This window comes from Coffea arabica, chromosome 1c, assembly GCF_036785885.1.
Source record: "Coffea arabica cultivar ET-39 chromosome 1c, Coffea Arabica ET-39 HiFi, whole genome shotgun sequence".
In the NCBI taxonomy this organism is placed as follows: Eukaryota; Viridiplantae; Streptophyta; class Magnoliopsida; order Gentianales; family Rubiaceae; genus Coffea; species Coffea arabica.
This window is the reverse complement of record NC_092310.1, coordinates 159,811-176,785: the sequence shown is the minus strand read 5'-3', so window position 1 is coordinate 176,785 and position 16,975 is coordinate 159,811. Positions and strand designations below refer to the sequence as shown.

General features: G+C 37.9%; 2 protein-coding genes across 6 annotated transcripts; both read right to left on the bottom strand.

Annotated features, from left to right (window-relative positions):
• Positions 1–460: 460 nt before the first annotated feature.
• Positions 461–5,196, bottom strand: LOC113740479 (pyruvate kinase, cytosolic isozyme). Its single transcript, XM_027268097.2, has 3 exons — positions 4,671–5,196; positions 2,101–2,562; positions 461–1,546 (listed from the first exon to the last, which is right to left on the bottom strand). The coding sequence occupies exons 1-3, from the start codon at positions 4,923–4,925 to the stop codon at positions 734–736; spliced, it is 1,530 nt and encodes a 509-aa protein (XP_027123898.2). The 5' UTR covers positions 4,926–5,196; the 3' UTR covers positions 461–733.
• A 2,186-nt stretch (positions 5,197–7,382) lies between these two features.
• On the bottom strand, positions 7,383–16,914 carry LOC113740387 (glucosidase 2 subunit beta-like). Of its 5 annotated transcripts, none has more exons than XR_011828555.1 (16): positions 16,372–16,864; positions 16,077–16,208; positions 15,861–15,956; positions 15,330–15,569; positions 14,452–14,711; positions 13,871–13,984; positions 13,706–13,771; positions 11,865–12,183; positions 11,649–11,738; positions 11,466–11,567; positions 11,252–11,309; positions 11,104–11,172; positions 8,538–8,654; positions 8,320–8,381; positions 8,150–8,201; positions 7,383–8,035 (listed from the first exon to the last, which is right to left on the bottom strand). XR_011828555.1 is itself a non-coding variant. In XM_027268038.2 (16 exons), exons 1-16 carry the CDS (start codon positions 16,523–16,525, stop codon positions 7,973–7,975), a joined length of 1,965 nt encoding a protein of 654 aa, XP_027123839.2. In that variant the 5' UTR covers positions 16,526–16,879; the 3' UTR covers positions 7,597–7,972. The 5 variants fall into 5 exon arrangements, 2 of the variants coding, with proteins under 2 accessions (XP_027123839.2, XP_071927629.1); XR_011833423.1 differs by having other exon boundaries at positions 7,597–8,035; positions 11,649–11,735; positions 16,372–16,914; XM_027268038.2 differs by having other exon boundaries at positions 7,597–8,035; positions 8,538–8,625; positions 16,372–16,879.
• Positions 16,915–16,975: the final 61 nt, after the last annotated feature.

Below are 16,975 nucleotides of genomic sequence, written 5' to 3'. Positions count from 1 at the left end.
CTCCCAAGCATGGTTCAAAGACTCGGCCAAGCCTCGGCTGAGTCGTCACTTGGAACAGAGCTCTCCGATACGATATCAGAATGAGATGACTTCGAAATAATGGATTCTGATATCTTCGAAATAATGGATCGCCTAAAACTCGATCGAGTCATTAAAAACTCAACTAAGACATCTTCGAAATAGATAAAAATGATCGAATCATCTTGAGTCAACTCGAATTTTTATTATTTTTACTAATTTTTTATTATTTTATTTATCAAATTTTTTAAATTTATTCACAATTTTTAGAATATTAAATATTTTAAAATTTTGCATCTCACTATGACTGCGATTGATATACCAAAATCGATATGGAATGGTTCGAACCATGGCCGCGACTTTGAACTATGCTCCCAAGTGTATTCTCTGACCATACCGTACAGTTCCCAATCTCATAAAGCAAAGATGATTAAATCCTGCATTTGCCACTGGAAAAGACCACAACTCGGTCTCACTTTTATGTCATTTATGTATCAAATAGCCAAAAATTGCGAGGTCCACCTCGTTGGGCTGGCAAAAGTTTTGCTGGACAATGCTTAACAAAGTACTAAAGCAAACATCAGAAAGGATATAACCATCGTCAATAACCCTATTAGAGATGGAGTGGGAAAAAAAAAAGCAGACTCAGAATGGTTTTATTCCTTGACCTTCCAACAGCCAACCCATGAGTTGACACTCGAACGGGATATAAAAATCACTTCACAGTCACAATCTTGATGACCGAAGCAGTTCCAACACGATGCAAGGCCACAACAGGATCTCCTTCCTTGCACAGTCCTTTTATTTTAGCATGTTGAAGTGCAAAGTCCAACGCCTCCTCAGTTGACTCCTCATGAGAAGCTCTAGCAGATCCTGCACACAGAACAGGGATCAACCCCCTGAAGATCAAGCTATGCCTGGCTGGAGATTCATCACTGCATGACCAATCAAAAGAATCAGTCTTAATTTCTGGAACAACCACCGATAGTATTGGCATGCCAGGCCTATACTTGGCAACCAACTTTGCTGTACTCCCTCCTCTGGTTAAAACCAAAATAAGAGCTGCTTTTGCTGAGTTAGCTGTTCGAACAGCTGAAGATGCAAGGCTCTCTAATGGGCTCATAGGGACTGGTGCATTTGCCATTATCCGCTTAAAGACATCCCCATAATCAATTGTGCTTTCAGCTTCTATGCAAATTTTGGCCATAGTCCTGACTGCAAGATCTGGATAAGCTCCAGCAGCCGTCTCACCACTAAGCATCACACAGTCAGTTCCATCAAGTACTGCATTGGCAACATCTGTAGCTTCTGCCCGTGTAGGCCTAGGAGATTTAATCATCGACTCTAACATCTGTGTTGCAGTAACAACTGGCTTCCCTTGGATGTTGCACTTATAAACCATTACTTTTTGAGCCAAAAATATCTTTTCAATAGGAATCTCCATTCCAAGGTCACCTCGTGCTACCATAAACGCGTCAGAATTAGCCAGAATCTCATCAAAATTTGCCACCCCTTCCTGATTTTCCACCTACAAAAGCAGCCAAATGCAAAACATTAGGAAGAATAGGACACTTGTGCCCGTGTTAGAAGCAGTGAACAAAAATCTTGATATGGACTTAAGACCCTTCACTTATCCATGCCTGATGTCCAATTATAACTTCCATCATTTCCAGCTGACTGCTGGATCATATGAAAGTCAAATTCTCTCTTGTTTTATGAAATAAACCCGATTTGTTTACGGCCCACATTGTTAAAACTCAAAGGAGGCCTCACGGAAAAGAAAAAAATGTACACGATAAGACCTCATTCAAGAGCAGCTCAGAGAATAATTATTGGAGAGATAACCACAACTTCCTCTCATTCTTCATTTCTTCTTCTAGATGTTTTACGTGTGCATTCAACTGTTCCTCAAACTAAGCAGACAATATAAAATTGCTTTGGGTCATTCACGTGTGTATAAGTGAGAAGCACAGGTGATAAAAATTGCCAAGTTCCTGTGACACTGGCAAAAATACTCTTAACCTACCTTCTTGAATAAAAATTTATAATGTAACCTTTGCAATGAGTTTAGTCCCGACAAACCTTTGACATAAGAAGGATAGTTTTTGCATGTTCGCCAAGCAACTTTCGGACTTCAATGAGATCTGAACCTTTCCGGACAAATGAAAGAGCAATCATGTCGATTTTATTAGGAACTCCCCATTTCAAGATGTCTTCCTTGTCTTTTTCTGTCATAGTTGGCAAGTCCACGATTACACCAGGGAGATTGACATTCTTTCTCTCACCAAGAACAGCAGTATTTTCACAGCGGCATCGAACAATTCCCTGCTCTTTGTCACAGGACAAAACAGTAAATGAGATTGTGCCATCTGCGCAGAGTATTACACTTCCTGGTTTTACATCCTCAGCCAGCTTTTTGTAGCTCATGCAGATCATATTCTCATCTCCCTTGATGCTGTAATCAGTAGAAATAGTGATCTCCTGGCCCTGTTTCAGTTGGATAGGCTTCCCATCTTTTAAAAACCCAGTTCGAATTTCCGGACCCTGGCCAAGCAAAATATACAAAATTAAACAGTCAAGATCCTTGTCCCAACATTGCGGCATATTACCAAATTATATACGATACTCATAATCAGAATCAAATAATTCTTAGCCCGCATGCAAACTGTCAACTTGCCACTATGCTTGCCAAATACCCAAAAAACTTCCCCAAAAAACTTCTTGAATGTGATTCCTTTTTTTTTTTTAACCCAAAAGCTCATCACATGCTCTCTAGTTATAAGTTTTTCAGAGGTGCGTCAAGCTCTATTATAGACTGACATCACAAATAAGTCCTATAGGGCCACGGTTTGGGAAAGGACAAATGAATGCATCTAACTAAAACTAGAAAAAATTGAATAGTAATGGCAATAGTCAATTTATTATAAATTCCTATCATCCAAAAGGCACAATTCACAATCCTTACAAGCAAATGATTTATTTATGCTTGATGGTTGAAATTTAGATCTGTATACTATCACAAGCCAATAACTTTTCTCCAAACAAGATCTTTTGCAAGCACAAAAAGAAAGGAAGGGAATGATGATGAAATTACTACCCACACTGACAACTCATATTCTCCTGTGAAACAGGTACATCTGTTAAGAGGAATCAAACAATCCATTATCTGGGTTGACACTATTCTCAAACAATGCCTGCATTAGTTCAGCAGTTCAACACAACCAATATGTAAATAAGCTGGACATGCAGAAAAACCAAATTTCAGATTTAACTGAACCATGACATGGGGATTACCATTTTTTTCCCCGTGAAGAATAACAAGAAGAAGAAAATCTCTCATTTTACCATTCTGTAAAACAAACATATACTTACTTTGCCTATTGCAAGTGACATAATACCTCTAAAACAATCTCAGCCTCATAGATAATAACTAAGCCCCTGTTTGATAATCCAATTCAACACTTAAACTTAACGGATTCAGATCTTAACATATTCAGAATGTTTGATAACGAATAATTGAACATTTGAATTAATTAAGTGGCACTGAATTTCCTAGGCAAAACTTGCTCCTAAAATTAAGTGATAAGCTATTCATTTATCATTGAATGTGATATGCACTCAAATGTATTATATTTGATACTTAACAATTCAATAACTAAATGGATTCAGACTTCAGTTTTATCAAACGCACCCTAAGACTCCAGACATCAGTTTGAAGAATGTTAAGTGAAGCAGCAAACCAATTTATGTTGAACAAATTTGATTACGATAGTGGCATCTTCCAATTAACTTTCAGGATGGACGTTCATTAAAAATTGGGACAAGCAATTGTGGATGGATATGATAGAACTACAGGTTGAAGGTCAGCACCACCTTATAAAGTGTCGTTCAGACTTATGGCATGAAAAACAAAGTTTCTGTCAGATATTCTGAATCTGATACGTAAATGTGGAAGGTGGGAGAATGAAGAGTCAAGTCTGAGTAGTAGTAGCTCAACGTAGATACGGTAGACATGGATGACCTGGAAGGTGCATCCTAGTGTGTTTGAAAGAAGCATGAAAACGAGTGGACAGGAAACACCAACGATCCAATCACAGGCATAATAGTGGCTGAATGAATTTCAAGTGCTGGCTTTTTTCTTCTTTATTTTTGGGTCAAAAAATGAAATTGAAAACAACCGAGAACGACAGGGAAAAGGCAAGCAGATACACATAGAGAGAGAGAAGGAAGGAAACAACAATACTAGGGTATATGGTTAAGCAGCTATTGAAGAAGAAAACGCGAAGGGAAAGGGAAACAAAAAAAGGTCGGAGATGGTACTAGTAATTAGTACTAAGCACCACCATCATGAAAAGCGACACAATTCTTCCACGAATTTGTACTTCCTCAAATGTCCATATACAGCAGAGCATGCAGTGAGGAAACGGAAATGGAAGGAAAAGCCTTATAAGTTCCAACAGATCCAAAAAAGGAGAAACACGGTAATGGTAAGAAACCAACCAACCAACCAAACAACCAATCCGATACAAAGAGAAATTCCATGTGCAAGTTTGTGCGGCTATGGTTGTGAGGGTGTGTGCGCGTAGACACAGATTTTTTTTAAAAAAAAAAAAGGGAAGGGAGAAAGGGGAAGGAGGGAGGGAGGGATGGACCTTGGTGTCGAGCATGACGGCACAGAGGATGCCAGTGTTGTCCATGGCGGAGCGGAGATTGTCGAGGGTCTCCTGATGGTAGTCGTGGGATCCATGGGAGAAATTGAAGCGGGCGACGTTCATGCCGGCGAGAAGGAGCTTTTCGATCATGGGAACGGAGCGGGAAGCGGGACCCAGAGTGCAGACGATCTTGGTTTTAGGCCTGTGGTCAGCGGCGGTAACAGCTCCTCCTCCTCCATTGTGGTGGTTATCCATGGTGGGGGTCCGTCCGTCGTCCGTCCCTAAATAGTAATGTTATAAGAGAGGAGTATTGTATTGTATAGTATTGTATGAGTTTTCAACGGGAGAGATTCTAATGATGGTGGGTGGTGATCAAATGTAGAAAAAGAAGGAAAAATGAAGCAGCAGCAGCAATAGCTATGACAATATAATAACGATAATTGGAAACCGAAATCGCCCCCCGCACACACGGCACTGTTAAGCGCCGTTGGAATTGGTGAAATGGAAAGATAGATATTCAAATGGGGCGATGACGCAGGGGGTAAAAGACAAGGAACGAAGGCAGTTAATAATAGTACTACAGATGACCGCCCGAGCCCAGGGACGAGGGAAGGTCAACGGAACCCAAACAAACAATTGTCTTCTCGAATTAGCCTGTAACTTTTTTTTAGAAGCTGTGTCTTTAATTAGTGAATTGAAGTAAATGAAATTAAACGAAGAGTGCGTATATTAATTTCCTTTATCTATTATCTCTTAGCCTAATTTCCCCCACTCCCCCAAAGGCAACACTTCTCCATCCATCTATCCATCTGAGTATACAGCAGTAGCAGCCACGAACATTAAGAGAGATTTAAGACTTTACTTAAGCATAGATCAAATGTTTTCTGAAATATTTTGTCAGTAAATGCATAAACACCAATATGAATCGATAATGGTTCAGTTTCCATCAAATTTTCATTTGATTCCTTTAAATTTCCTACTCCCCCAATATAGAGTAATTTCTGTCTGATTTCCACTTGACCCTTTTAAATCCACTCTTCCCCTAATATAAAGTAGAAATAGCGGTAGGATAAAATATATTCTACAGCACATGGGAGGGAACTCTAATTGTCCCTGCCCCGCTCCTCCTGTTGTGTACTAGTAGTTCTTTTATTCCGCCATGATTCCCTAAGCAACATATATTCCAATTCCATTCTTACTACCCTACTACCAATAATAATACTAATCATCCATCAATCCCATAAAAAGCAGCGGATGATGAGGCTCCCGTCAAGAAAATGGGAGAATATATAGATTAGATGATAAGAAAATTGACACTTAGGCTCCGTTTGATAACACTGAATCTGAATTCTGAATTCTGAATACTGAAATAATTAATTTGCTGAATTTTAAACACTGAAAAGAGATATATGAATATCTGAATTTTAATGCTGAATCTATTTATACTGTGTGATAAATATTCATAACTTAATGCTTAATAAGCTAAATTGTACAATTTTGCCCTTCTATCTTTTAATCCAAAAAGGAAATAGAGCCTATGATTTAATTAACTTAAAATTGTTAGGTATGAAAATGACAATGATTGTGAAGAGCAATGCATACAATGACAATGTTTCTTTGTGTGGGAAAAGGGTATGGTTTCATCGTTTTGAGAATGGAAAAACGAGCTTTTAATACTCCAAAAGCACATTCAATTACATTTCTCAATCTTGCATGTGCTTGGTTAAAGCGTTTTTCTTTTGATCTTGGACGAGAAGCATTTCAAAAATCAGACAATCAATATCTAATATTTCGATAGGGTGTCATAAAGCCAAGTGTGTGTGGATAAACTGCATCACATAAATAATATTTATCTGCACAAAAAAAATATCAAAAATATAAATGTTTGTGGATGAAAATTACTGCAAAAAAATATTATTGTTAAAAAAAATTTTGAATATAGAATATCAGGTTGTTTTGTTTAATTAAATAGGGATTTTGAATAGGGAATATTAGGTTGTTTAATTAAATAAGAATTTTGAATGTAATTAACAAACATGGATATATTTGGTAGATAAGATAAAGTAGTTGAAGTAAATCTTTTGACTCTTATCAAATTAAGCATTCACCTACGATTCTTGTGCTGAAAAAAATACATACAAATTCAGCACCATTTAATAAGTTCAGCAGGTGAATTTTTATTTATCAAACACCCACAACATCTGAATGTCTGAATGAATTCAGTTTCAGCACTTTTTTGTGTTATCAAACAGGCACTTAGCATGCTTCCCCACGGTTTTTTTTTTGCGCATTTTTTTGCAGTCCAAACAGGACGTAAAGGTGGGGTTACCAAGCGTACATCCATTTGACGGGCTAGCCTACGACTGAGAGACGGCGTCTGGACTCGCACAACACTTTTTCATTAAAATTGATTCGCTTTCCAATTCCTCCTGTTTGATACTAATTAAGAATTTAAGATGGCCGCACCGTGGAAGACAAACACCTGCTCGAGCCCCAGACTGACCGACTACAAGAGACGGAAACACAGATCCAACCAACATCTCGTCTCCAAGAACCTCATTCGCATAGAACATGAATACGCCCTTGATCATTAGTTAGCCCTCCAAATGCTTCTACCAATGCAGTTTCATCGCATGACGATTTACCATCCCATTCTAAAAATACTAAAAAATGTAACGTAATCGCCTACTAGTGTACTGATGCACGTGATACTAGCTCCTAAAAATATCCCATTCCATAAGTTACGGATATTTATGCCCGTGATACAATCTGAGTCTGCCTAAAGATGTCCACACAAACTCCACAATCATCTGTTTCTCATTCAGATATTGGATTTGTGGACATCATTAGCAGCTTAAGATGCATCTTCTTTTTAATGTATCCAAAGTTCAAATCATCAACAGTTCCATAACCCAATCTAGAGACATTTTCATCCTGATATTTTTCTTCTAGGTCAATCTTGAAAGACAAGATTGAGACATGGATATACGAAACTGCTACAATATTCAACCTACTCTATTTCCTCCTCCTGTTTATAGCCTCAGTTCATATTTCTCAAAATAAAGACCTGTCTAGTTTAAAAAGGAGCTGCATAACCACCGAAAAAAACAAAAGCCCACTTCAAATCTTTGCTTGGGAATTTGTTTCCCCGGAAACCTGCAATTCAGTGATATCATGTCCCTCCAGACCAACCAAAATCATTATTTCCAAAGAGGAGTAATTACTTCAGATAGGAAGCAAAAGTTCCCGTATCAGCAAAATTTATGAACGTCCAGTATTAGCAAAAATATCATGCAGACGGTTCAGAGTTCATCATGACTTGTTGGTTGTTCCTTGTTCATCATATCTAGTTTATCTTGTAGTTCCTATCACAATTGACAAAAAAAAAAAGGGTTACCACTTTCTCAAAATTAGCAAAATAGCATTAATTAAATGTGAAAAAGCTAACGAGAAACAAAACAAACATAGTGAAAGGGCACCTTAAGTTTTTCTTCTACACACACAGCCGGAGTAGACAACAAAGCCAAGTACCTGTTTTAGACTGTAAATCAGATACAAGGGAGATGGATTCCGAAAAAGGCAAATGGAAAGCACTTCAACAACAGGATAGACAGCTTAAACGAACAATTAAAATAACAGATATTCTTACTCGCAGCGGCTTGGTTCATCCACATCAGTAACTTCGTTGTTTAATCCACATCTTAGTTTGACCTGTAAGACAAAGGTAACACAAAATAAAACAAAATGAAGAAAACCACCCAGTTAGCTCAGAAAGATCAACAAACTTTTACTTATGCAAGGTTACCAGTCTTGAAATAGTTGGTCATCCCAAGAGAAGTCTATTACAATTACCAACAAAATACTTGCCTTCATACTTCTATCTGGCCCATTCCAGCATTTATCACCATTTAAAAATTGCATGACCTTGTATGAATCCTCAAACTTTTCCCAACTCCTGCAAAAGTAGTCCAAAAAATGCTAGAGCTGAAAAGTTACCCATGATAAAGCATTAGGATAAGACAAAACCGATGGTAGATTCATTAACTAACATGATGGTAGTGATACCAAATATACCAATGCCATCCTCAATGAGGTAAAAAATACTTGACAAAATCCTCATCTTGTTCAATTTGATTCCCCACAATCTTAAGTCAAGTGCTTCCATTACAGGGTTTTGACACTGAAATGAACCTAAGCAGAAAATCCACTCTAAAATTATTGAGATCAATACTAACCCAGATTTGTAAATCAATTAAATAAATAAATAAATAAAGAGTATGTCTTACAAACTTCGTACGTTTATTTGCTTAATTTCATCTATGTCAAGAGAAGTATCTTCACCTTTTCTTTTCAAGTCTTATCCATATAAAACAGATATTTTTGTCTTCTTTATCTTAAGTTTTATCCATGGTAAGCCACGTATTTTCGTCTTGCTTTTGTGCTTGCATAGGGGTGCAAATGACCGAACAACAATCAACTTACATAATCACCAAAGGAGAAATGACTTCCCCCAAAAAACTGTCAGTCTACATGGAGGTATCAAGACCAAATTCGACGTATTCCTTTGAATCAGCTAAACTGCGAACCTAACAGAATGAGGCTTCCAAGTATATGCATTCATTTACTGTGAAGGACATGATGCGGTACATCTAACGGAACAAGAAAGAAACGAGTAACCATCACCGCCCGTGTCCATCTGTTTTAATGTGTTTTCTACCACAATCTCTTAAGTTATGGGTATGGGACTTAAGGCACAGCATATGGCTATGAGAAATAATCCTTTTGTCTCAGTTTAATTTGTGGGGAGCGTGAATTTTATGAATAGTGCAGATAACTAAGCTACTTCTGCTGTTTATATATATCTCTACCCTTCAAAATCTTGGTGGGATATGTTTGCAAGGTCGAACTTCATTTCCTTGGCTGATGAACTTGAGCTCAAAAGATCATGGTTGTATTCAAATAATGCCTCGTTTTATTGATTTGTGCATGAGCTAGTGAATTTAATGCTCATATGCATAATATTTGACTTATTGGGCCTGTACAAGTTTATTTCATTTGACAAAATGGAGGGTAAATTTATAAATGGGCTGAAAAGTTATATGGCATTCGAGGTAAGTGACACATATTCTGAGACAAACCAAAAAGAGAAGTCGAAAAGTATCAATGGAGTGGAAGGAGTACCAAAACCAATCATTTTTTTTCCTCAAATTGCATCTTAGACTATTCACAGCTTAAAACTTAGACCTAGTAGGGGCGATCACACCTACTAGGGCTAAGTGGAGGAATGAGAGGATCTTGGGGCTGTTGTAAAGCTGTGAATAGTCTCTGTGAACAGTAACGAGGGGGGTGAAGAAGAGCAAATCAAACAAACAAACGACTCGATCTTATTTATCAATTTCCACATAAAATAACCCAGCAACAAGAGAATTTAAAGGATATAGAGTTGAAAGATAGAATTCTATTTTGAATATAATTCCCATTTCCTATTATGAATGCATAAGCAAAAATACTCGTAGAGCTTGCCTATAAGAACCACGACTCCAATCAAATCACTCAATAAAACAGGACAACACAATTATTGAGACTTTCTTGCATACAAGCAAAGGACCAAAATATCCCAAGACCAAAAACTATTAAATACAAAAACTCCAAGGACAAGTTTCCAACAAGAATAATACTTAATTAACATATGTCACCTGCCAATAGGTTGTAATCGTCGAAGGGTGCCTAATTAAATCTAGGGAAAATTCATGAAAATCTTTGCTGTAAATTTTCTTTAGCTCCTAGTTGACTGTATAAATTATCTTGAATAGATATTATGAGAAGTTTCTGCTGCTTCACCACGTATGTCTTTTTGTTACATCCTCTACAAGAGGAAACAGACACCACCTAAAAATGGGAGTTACATTTATAGAACATTAATGCTACATTCCCCATTTTGAATATTCAGAGGGCTTTTGGAGCCCAGATTCCTAAAGAACCAAATAAGGCACAGCAGGATTTGATATGTAATTCATGACATGAGATGCATGTCATTCCACACAAAAACGATAGTAAAATAAAAATAAAAACTCAGCCCATTTACTAACAGACAACACATAGTAACTATTCATCACGCAAACTTTCTAATGGGTAGAAAGATGGGCTAGACCATATGAGCCTCTGAAGTATGTATGTTCTAAGATAACATTCTACAAGATAAACTTCAACACCTCTTCGGTCCATTTACTTATAGCACAACTTAGAGCCATCTGCAACCAATGTAATTAATGTCATCATCCAGTTTAGTCAAAACGTTCTACCAACAGCTTCAATAAGAGATTACCATCCTAAATATGGCACATTCACCGAACACGTACACACAGAGAGGGATAATCATTGACTGACTGAGTGAGAGACTATATGGAAGTTCTACATATGGGAAAATAATTACCCCAAACGAGTTGTGCTGTGACCCTCCACCTGTGATGCTTGTTTAAACGGGCAGATTTTGTAGACATACCTAAAGCCATATGTTATCAAAGCACAAAAGTCAGAATAGAGTGACACGAGTTAAGCTAAGAAGTAAAAAAGAAGATTACTTGTTTTGCTTGTTCTCAAAACATTGACCATAAAATGAATAGAACTCTTTCTCTCGCCCTGCAAAAAAGAATTCAAAAGTGAGCCCCTTCGACAATGAATGCACATACACCTCTCTTACGAAGATGAAATAATTGACAGCAAAGTAACATGTTTTGTTAGCACTACAAGAAAGCAAACATTAACCCGTATTTGGAATTTTTAAAGCAGACCTACCAAAATCATGTTTTAGCTTGTGCGTCAAACTTGATATCCTTGACTGTAATTTAGAGAGCTTTGCACTAGATTCATCATATTCTTTGCGAACACGTGCAGCCTCTGTAAAGCAAAATACAGCAATATAGTTTCCATTTCCTTCATCCACAAGAGTACAAAAAATGCAAAAAGAGCGCAACTTACCAGATTTGTCAACTGGAGTTTGAAAAAAGGTAACAGCCTGAAAAATTCTACGTACAGACTTTTGTATCTTCTCCAACCATGATGGTTCTGCTGTAATTTTCAATCAGGTTTGAGTTAATGTAACCTATATAAGGTAACTCTAATGCCAGCTGCAATTAGAGAGATAACTGACATATTTTACTTGCTAAGTGAAAAATGAAAGGACTATCTATAAACCTGGTAAGTCCGGTTCATCATCTGACTCAGATTTATATGAAGGGCTTGAATCATCATGATCCTCACCCCCAAAATCATCCATCTGGTCTTCATTATCACCATCATCATTATTATCATACCTATGCTCATCCTCCTCTGAATCATAACCGCTGTATTCTTCTCCATAAGCATCCTCCTCTTCTGTTCCATGATTTTTATCTTTGGCAGAACTAACCTCTTGAGTTTGCGGCTCAGTCTTTTCTCCTGTCCAACGAGAGGCAACAAGACGACCTAACTCTTCCTTAGATAATGATTCGCTATTGTCCTCTTCTACTTCTGCCTGAAAATAGCACACAGAGTTCAAATCTGCTACTTGTACACACAAGTTACACAAGGTACCAAATTCACAACGATGTCAACTTCAATACTCAAAAATCACAAAGTCATCAAGTTCAAGAGTACAACTGGAATGTACCATATTCACAACCTTTCATCTGTTTGGGATGTTATAATTGCTTCAGTTCATCATCTAATGCTTTACCGAAATCTTTTCTTTTACCTTTGGTCAGGGAAAATGTTGTTATTGATACAAACTGCAAAGCATGAGGCTGAGTCAAGTAATTAGCACTTTTAGGCAGTAGAATTAGGATTTCTACAAGTCTAAATAAGCTCAAGTTGCACTTCTGAGTAATGCATGTTTAAAAAGTTCTCTCTAGATTATATGCTTTGTGTAGAACTATGTGATTAATGTGTAATGCCCGATTCCTAAAGTACATAACAATTTCACCTTGATTTCATTACCCTAAAGCACCTAAATAACAGCCCCACATAACCCTAATTCTACTGTTTACGAAATTATTGACCAGCTGCAAAAAGTTCCCTCATTGTGTTCCTTAGTCTTCACCCATTTTGGTGAACTTATCCACATACAAGGCCCGAAATATGCACAAGTTTCTTCCAAGAAAACCACTCAGGTTTGCCACATCAGTCAGGTAGTAGAGCTGTAGACAGGCCATAAACATGGACTTTCCAAGTACTAACAGTGTCCAAAATTGTAGATCATTCAGCAGTTGCCTCGATCACTTGTTGGTTAAATTGATTGTCATAATTTGTCAGATGTTACACAATCAGATTTGCATAGATAAATCCAATTATGCTGGCTAAAACTGGTGGCTTCTTGGAAAGAGATGAAAGAGACGACCTATCAATACTTGGAAAGAGATGAAAGATAAGTTTCTGCAGAAGTATCTCCCTTCATATTACTATGACAAGATAGTGGATCATCTTCATGGTCTAGAACAAGGAAATCTACCAGCTGAAGGCTATCTGTTGAGGTTTAACAAAACAGGATTTGCAAAATCAAGTCGTTCAAGAACATTATCAAAAGATGAATCTGGACATGATCCTGAGACTAAATTGTAGTGTAGTTGCTAATCCTGAGCGTTTTTAAATTCTTTAAGGGTACCAAATGTTAGAATTAAAGCCAATGAAAGGGTAAATATGTGGCCAGCTCCATTTTTACAGGTTTTCCAACAAGGACCATCAAGTTTAAATATTATCAACATTGAAGAATGTCATAATGCTATGCTTCAGTTTGCAGCAAGAGGAGGATCAAAAATTGTGCAAGTACACAATCTACTAATTCCTCTTACAACAAGCAAAAATTCTGAAAAATAAAGGTGCTTTGAAAACCATAGTAAAATTCAAACCTGAACTTTATGCATCAAAACGATCAAGGTGAGCATTTTAAGGCCAAAACACAATCCATTCCTTTTGAACATGGTAAGAAAATGTATCTCGGTAGAATAATTTTCTGACTGAAGAATAATCAGAAGAGCAAAACTCAAGCACAGTGGCCATACCTGATTTCCAGTATCAAGACCGGGTTGACCATCAACTGTCAACTGTTCCTCTTTCTCTGTGGCATGCTATACATTGTGAAAGGACACATCCAGAATAAAGTCAAGCCCTTTATATTCAAGTTTCCAGAAACCCTTAAAGTAATATGTCGTTGGAATAAACTATACCAGCAAAGAATCCTCTTGCAGCGGTTTTACATCACCAATTGGAGATTCTTCCTTAACATCAAATTCACCGTGCTGAGCTTCACTCTCAGAATCTCCATGGCCCTCCATTACATCCTATGAGAAGCCCAAAATGTGAGGGATACAAAAAACTCTCCAATAAACAACATACAAATACCCAAGTCATCATATGCAGTACAAACTGCATCACTTCTCACAAAATAATGACCACAACAAACACCCGTTTAAAAACACATCCATTAATATGCAACACAAACTAGTGCACTTGCAACAAAGATATCACCACCCCAGAGAAAAATAATAACTTCACAGAAAATAATTCCACCAAGAGAATTACTGTTCAAAGGTACAGATATCTAGCATATAACTTGTACTTTATCAACATCTTCTAGACATGACATTATTCATGTCTACCATGTCATGCCTGCTGTAGTTTATCACATAGAAAACAAAAATCGGTTTTCATTGCACAATGTCAATCATTAATGAACTTATTTATGTTTCTCTCTCCACCATGTAACATAATTAATCCATTTAGAGCACAATAGGTTGTTCCTTATGACCTGAGATGAAGAAGAGTCTCCCAATAGGCCAATCTTATCATGCATCTCATTCTTTAGAGCATCTGCTTCCGAACTTTCAACTTGTTCGCCAATCTTATCATGGATGTCATTCTTTAGAGCATCTGCTTCTGAACTTTCAACTTGTTCGCCATTTTGTTTCTCTTTCAGATTAGCCTCCTCAGTTTCTTTTCTTTCTTTGTCCTCTTTTTCCTTTTGTAACCGTTCCTTCTCCTCCGCCTTCTCTATCTGTTCTTTACGCTCTACAGGAAGAGAAGCAAAACTAAATAATCCAAAGCTAGTCCTCCAAAACAGTGAGAAGCAATCTATAAAGTACCGTTATCATTAATTGTGAGATGATAGAAGCTTAATTGAAGATTCCACATGCATACAGGTGATTTCATCTGCCTCTCAGGAAATGAGTGACAAGGGGCTCTTTTTCTCATTCACAATACTTGAAAATATCATGCAGGACCGAATTCAACCCAAAAGGAGTTGCTCAAAAGTCCAAATGTACAAAGAAGCCATACAGCTAAACAAGCGTACTAAAAAATCCAGTAACCATGCATATCCAGTATCTTTGGCTTTGATGTCAATTGTTTCAACTGAGAGGTCTTCATCAAATTGGTTGTAGTGAAAAAATTTTCAAGTTGGACATCCATCGCTCTTTAACTTCAAAGGGGAAAACGCTACAGGTTCCTTAAAGACATGCTTGATTCAATAAATCATGTTTCAAGACTTCAACAAGTAATTACAAGATCAACTACAAAAATGGACGTAACTAGCAGACTCGGTTGAGTATTAGGGGATGTGACTGATAAGAAAGGATAAGTGGATGGGATGATGATAAGCGTATCAGGCGAAAAGGAGAGCATTCATACCCTGAAGTTGTTCAACCAGACCCTTGAGTATCTTCTCTTCGTTTTTTAGTTTGGATAACTCGGCCTCCTCTTTGGCTATTGCTAATTTGGCTTGTTCAACTAGCCGGTTACGTACGGTGACACCTTGCTGATAGGTAGCAATCTTCATCTTCAGCCTTTCTCTAGCTACTTTGCCAGCCTCCCAACAAGTGTTTGGGCACTTAACTTTACCATCATACTCATCACTGCCGTCACAGCAATCTGCTCTAAGGTGGCAATCGTTAGGAGTTGAAACAAGGAATTTAATAGAGTCGTAGGCAAGGATAATGAGGTAGCACAGCAATCATATGGCAGCGACTATGACTGGTAATAACACACTATGGAGATTTTTACATGCCGAATCCATGAGACCTTTCTCACATGGCATCATCCACCATACAACTTACAGAAAATATTGGGTACAACACTGCACTTGGGAACAAATATAACAAGTAGAAAAATCATACTAGTGCAGCATAAACAAGGATAAGAAAAGATAGATAGTCAACTAACCGCAGATGCCATCGTTGACTCTGGAAGAGTACAAAGAGAAAGGAATATGTCCAGCATTCTTACAGTAGAATTTGCCGTTCGGACAAGCAGATGTACCTACAGTTGTGAAAAGCAGCACAGATATTGGTTGTAGTAGCAGTAAGGAAGGAATAAGGGGTGAGATATGAATAATGCAGTAGAACATGTGAAGGAGGAGAAAGGCAAGTAGAGAAAGACCAGGTTCGTCGGAGGCATCAGGACAGTCGCAGAAATCGTCATTGAGCTGAGAGGTGGAGAATTTGAAGGATCCGTCTTTGCATTTGATGGTAGAGGAAGGGGAAGACAACAATCCCTTGTAATAATCCTCATCTGCAACAAACACACGCATCGACACGTTCATACACACACACACACACAGAAAGCCGGGAAATGATAACGTACTAACACAGATGGACAAGTAGTAATTAATTAATCAATCAATCAATCAATTGCGGAAAAGGAAAGGAGGCAGATGAAGTAGAAGACGGCGGACCTTGTGGGGAAACTCCGAGGAGGAGTAGGAATTGGTCGTCCTTGGCGGCGGCAGCAGCAGCGGATCTGGTGATCGCACATATACACCCAATAATTATAACAATACTAATCTCAAACAATCTTCTTAATCCTCCTATCTTCTTCTTCTTGTTCATGTTATTTAATTCGTCACTCCCACTGCGCTGCCCTCACTCACTCACTCTCTCTCTTACTTGTACTATATATATATACACAGAGAGGGATGCTAATCCGGCCAATGGCAGCGCCTAAATTTGGACCGATCCAATTCGCTCTTCGACTAATTACTCGAAAGTACAGATATCACTAGCAGTAGTATTATGTTGCTGTTCCCGTCAACTACTGCAAAGCAGCATACAGTTTGAATTGAAAGGATTTAATTGAAGAATGAAACCTTTCGAGTTCCCGCTCCAAACTCCCTCTGCCTCTCGCGACTGGCCACGACGGTCAAAAACCCCAAGCCACCGTGCACTGTCCGCTCTATTGGTTGTAGCATTTGTCTTGTCTTATAGATTACATAGTATATACTCTACCGGACCCCTCCTTCCCTTCGGATTAGTTATTTTTAGAGTGTTTTTAAAAAATTT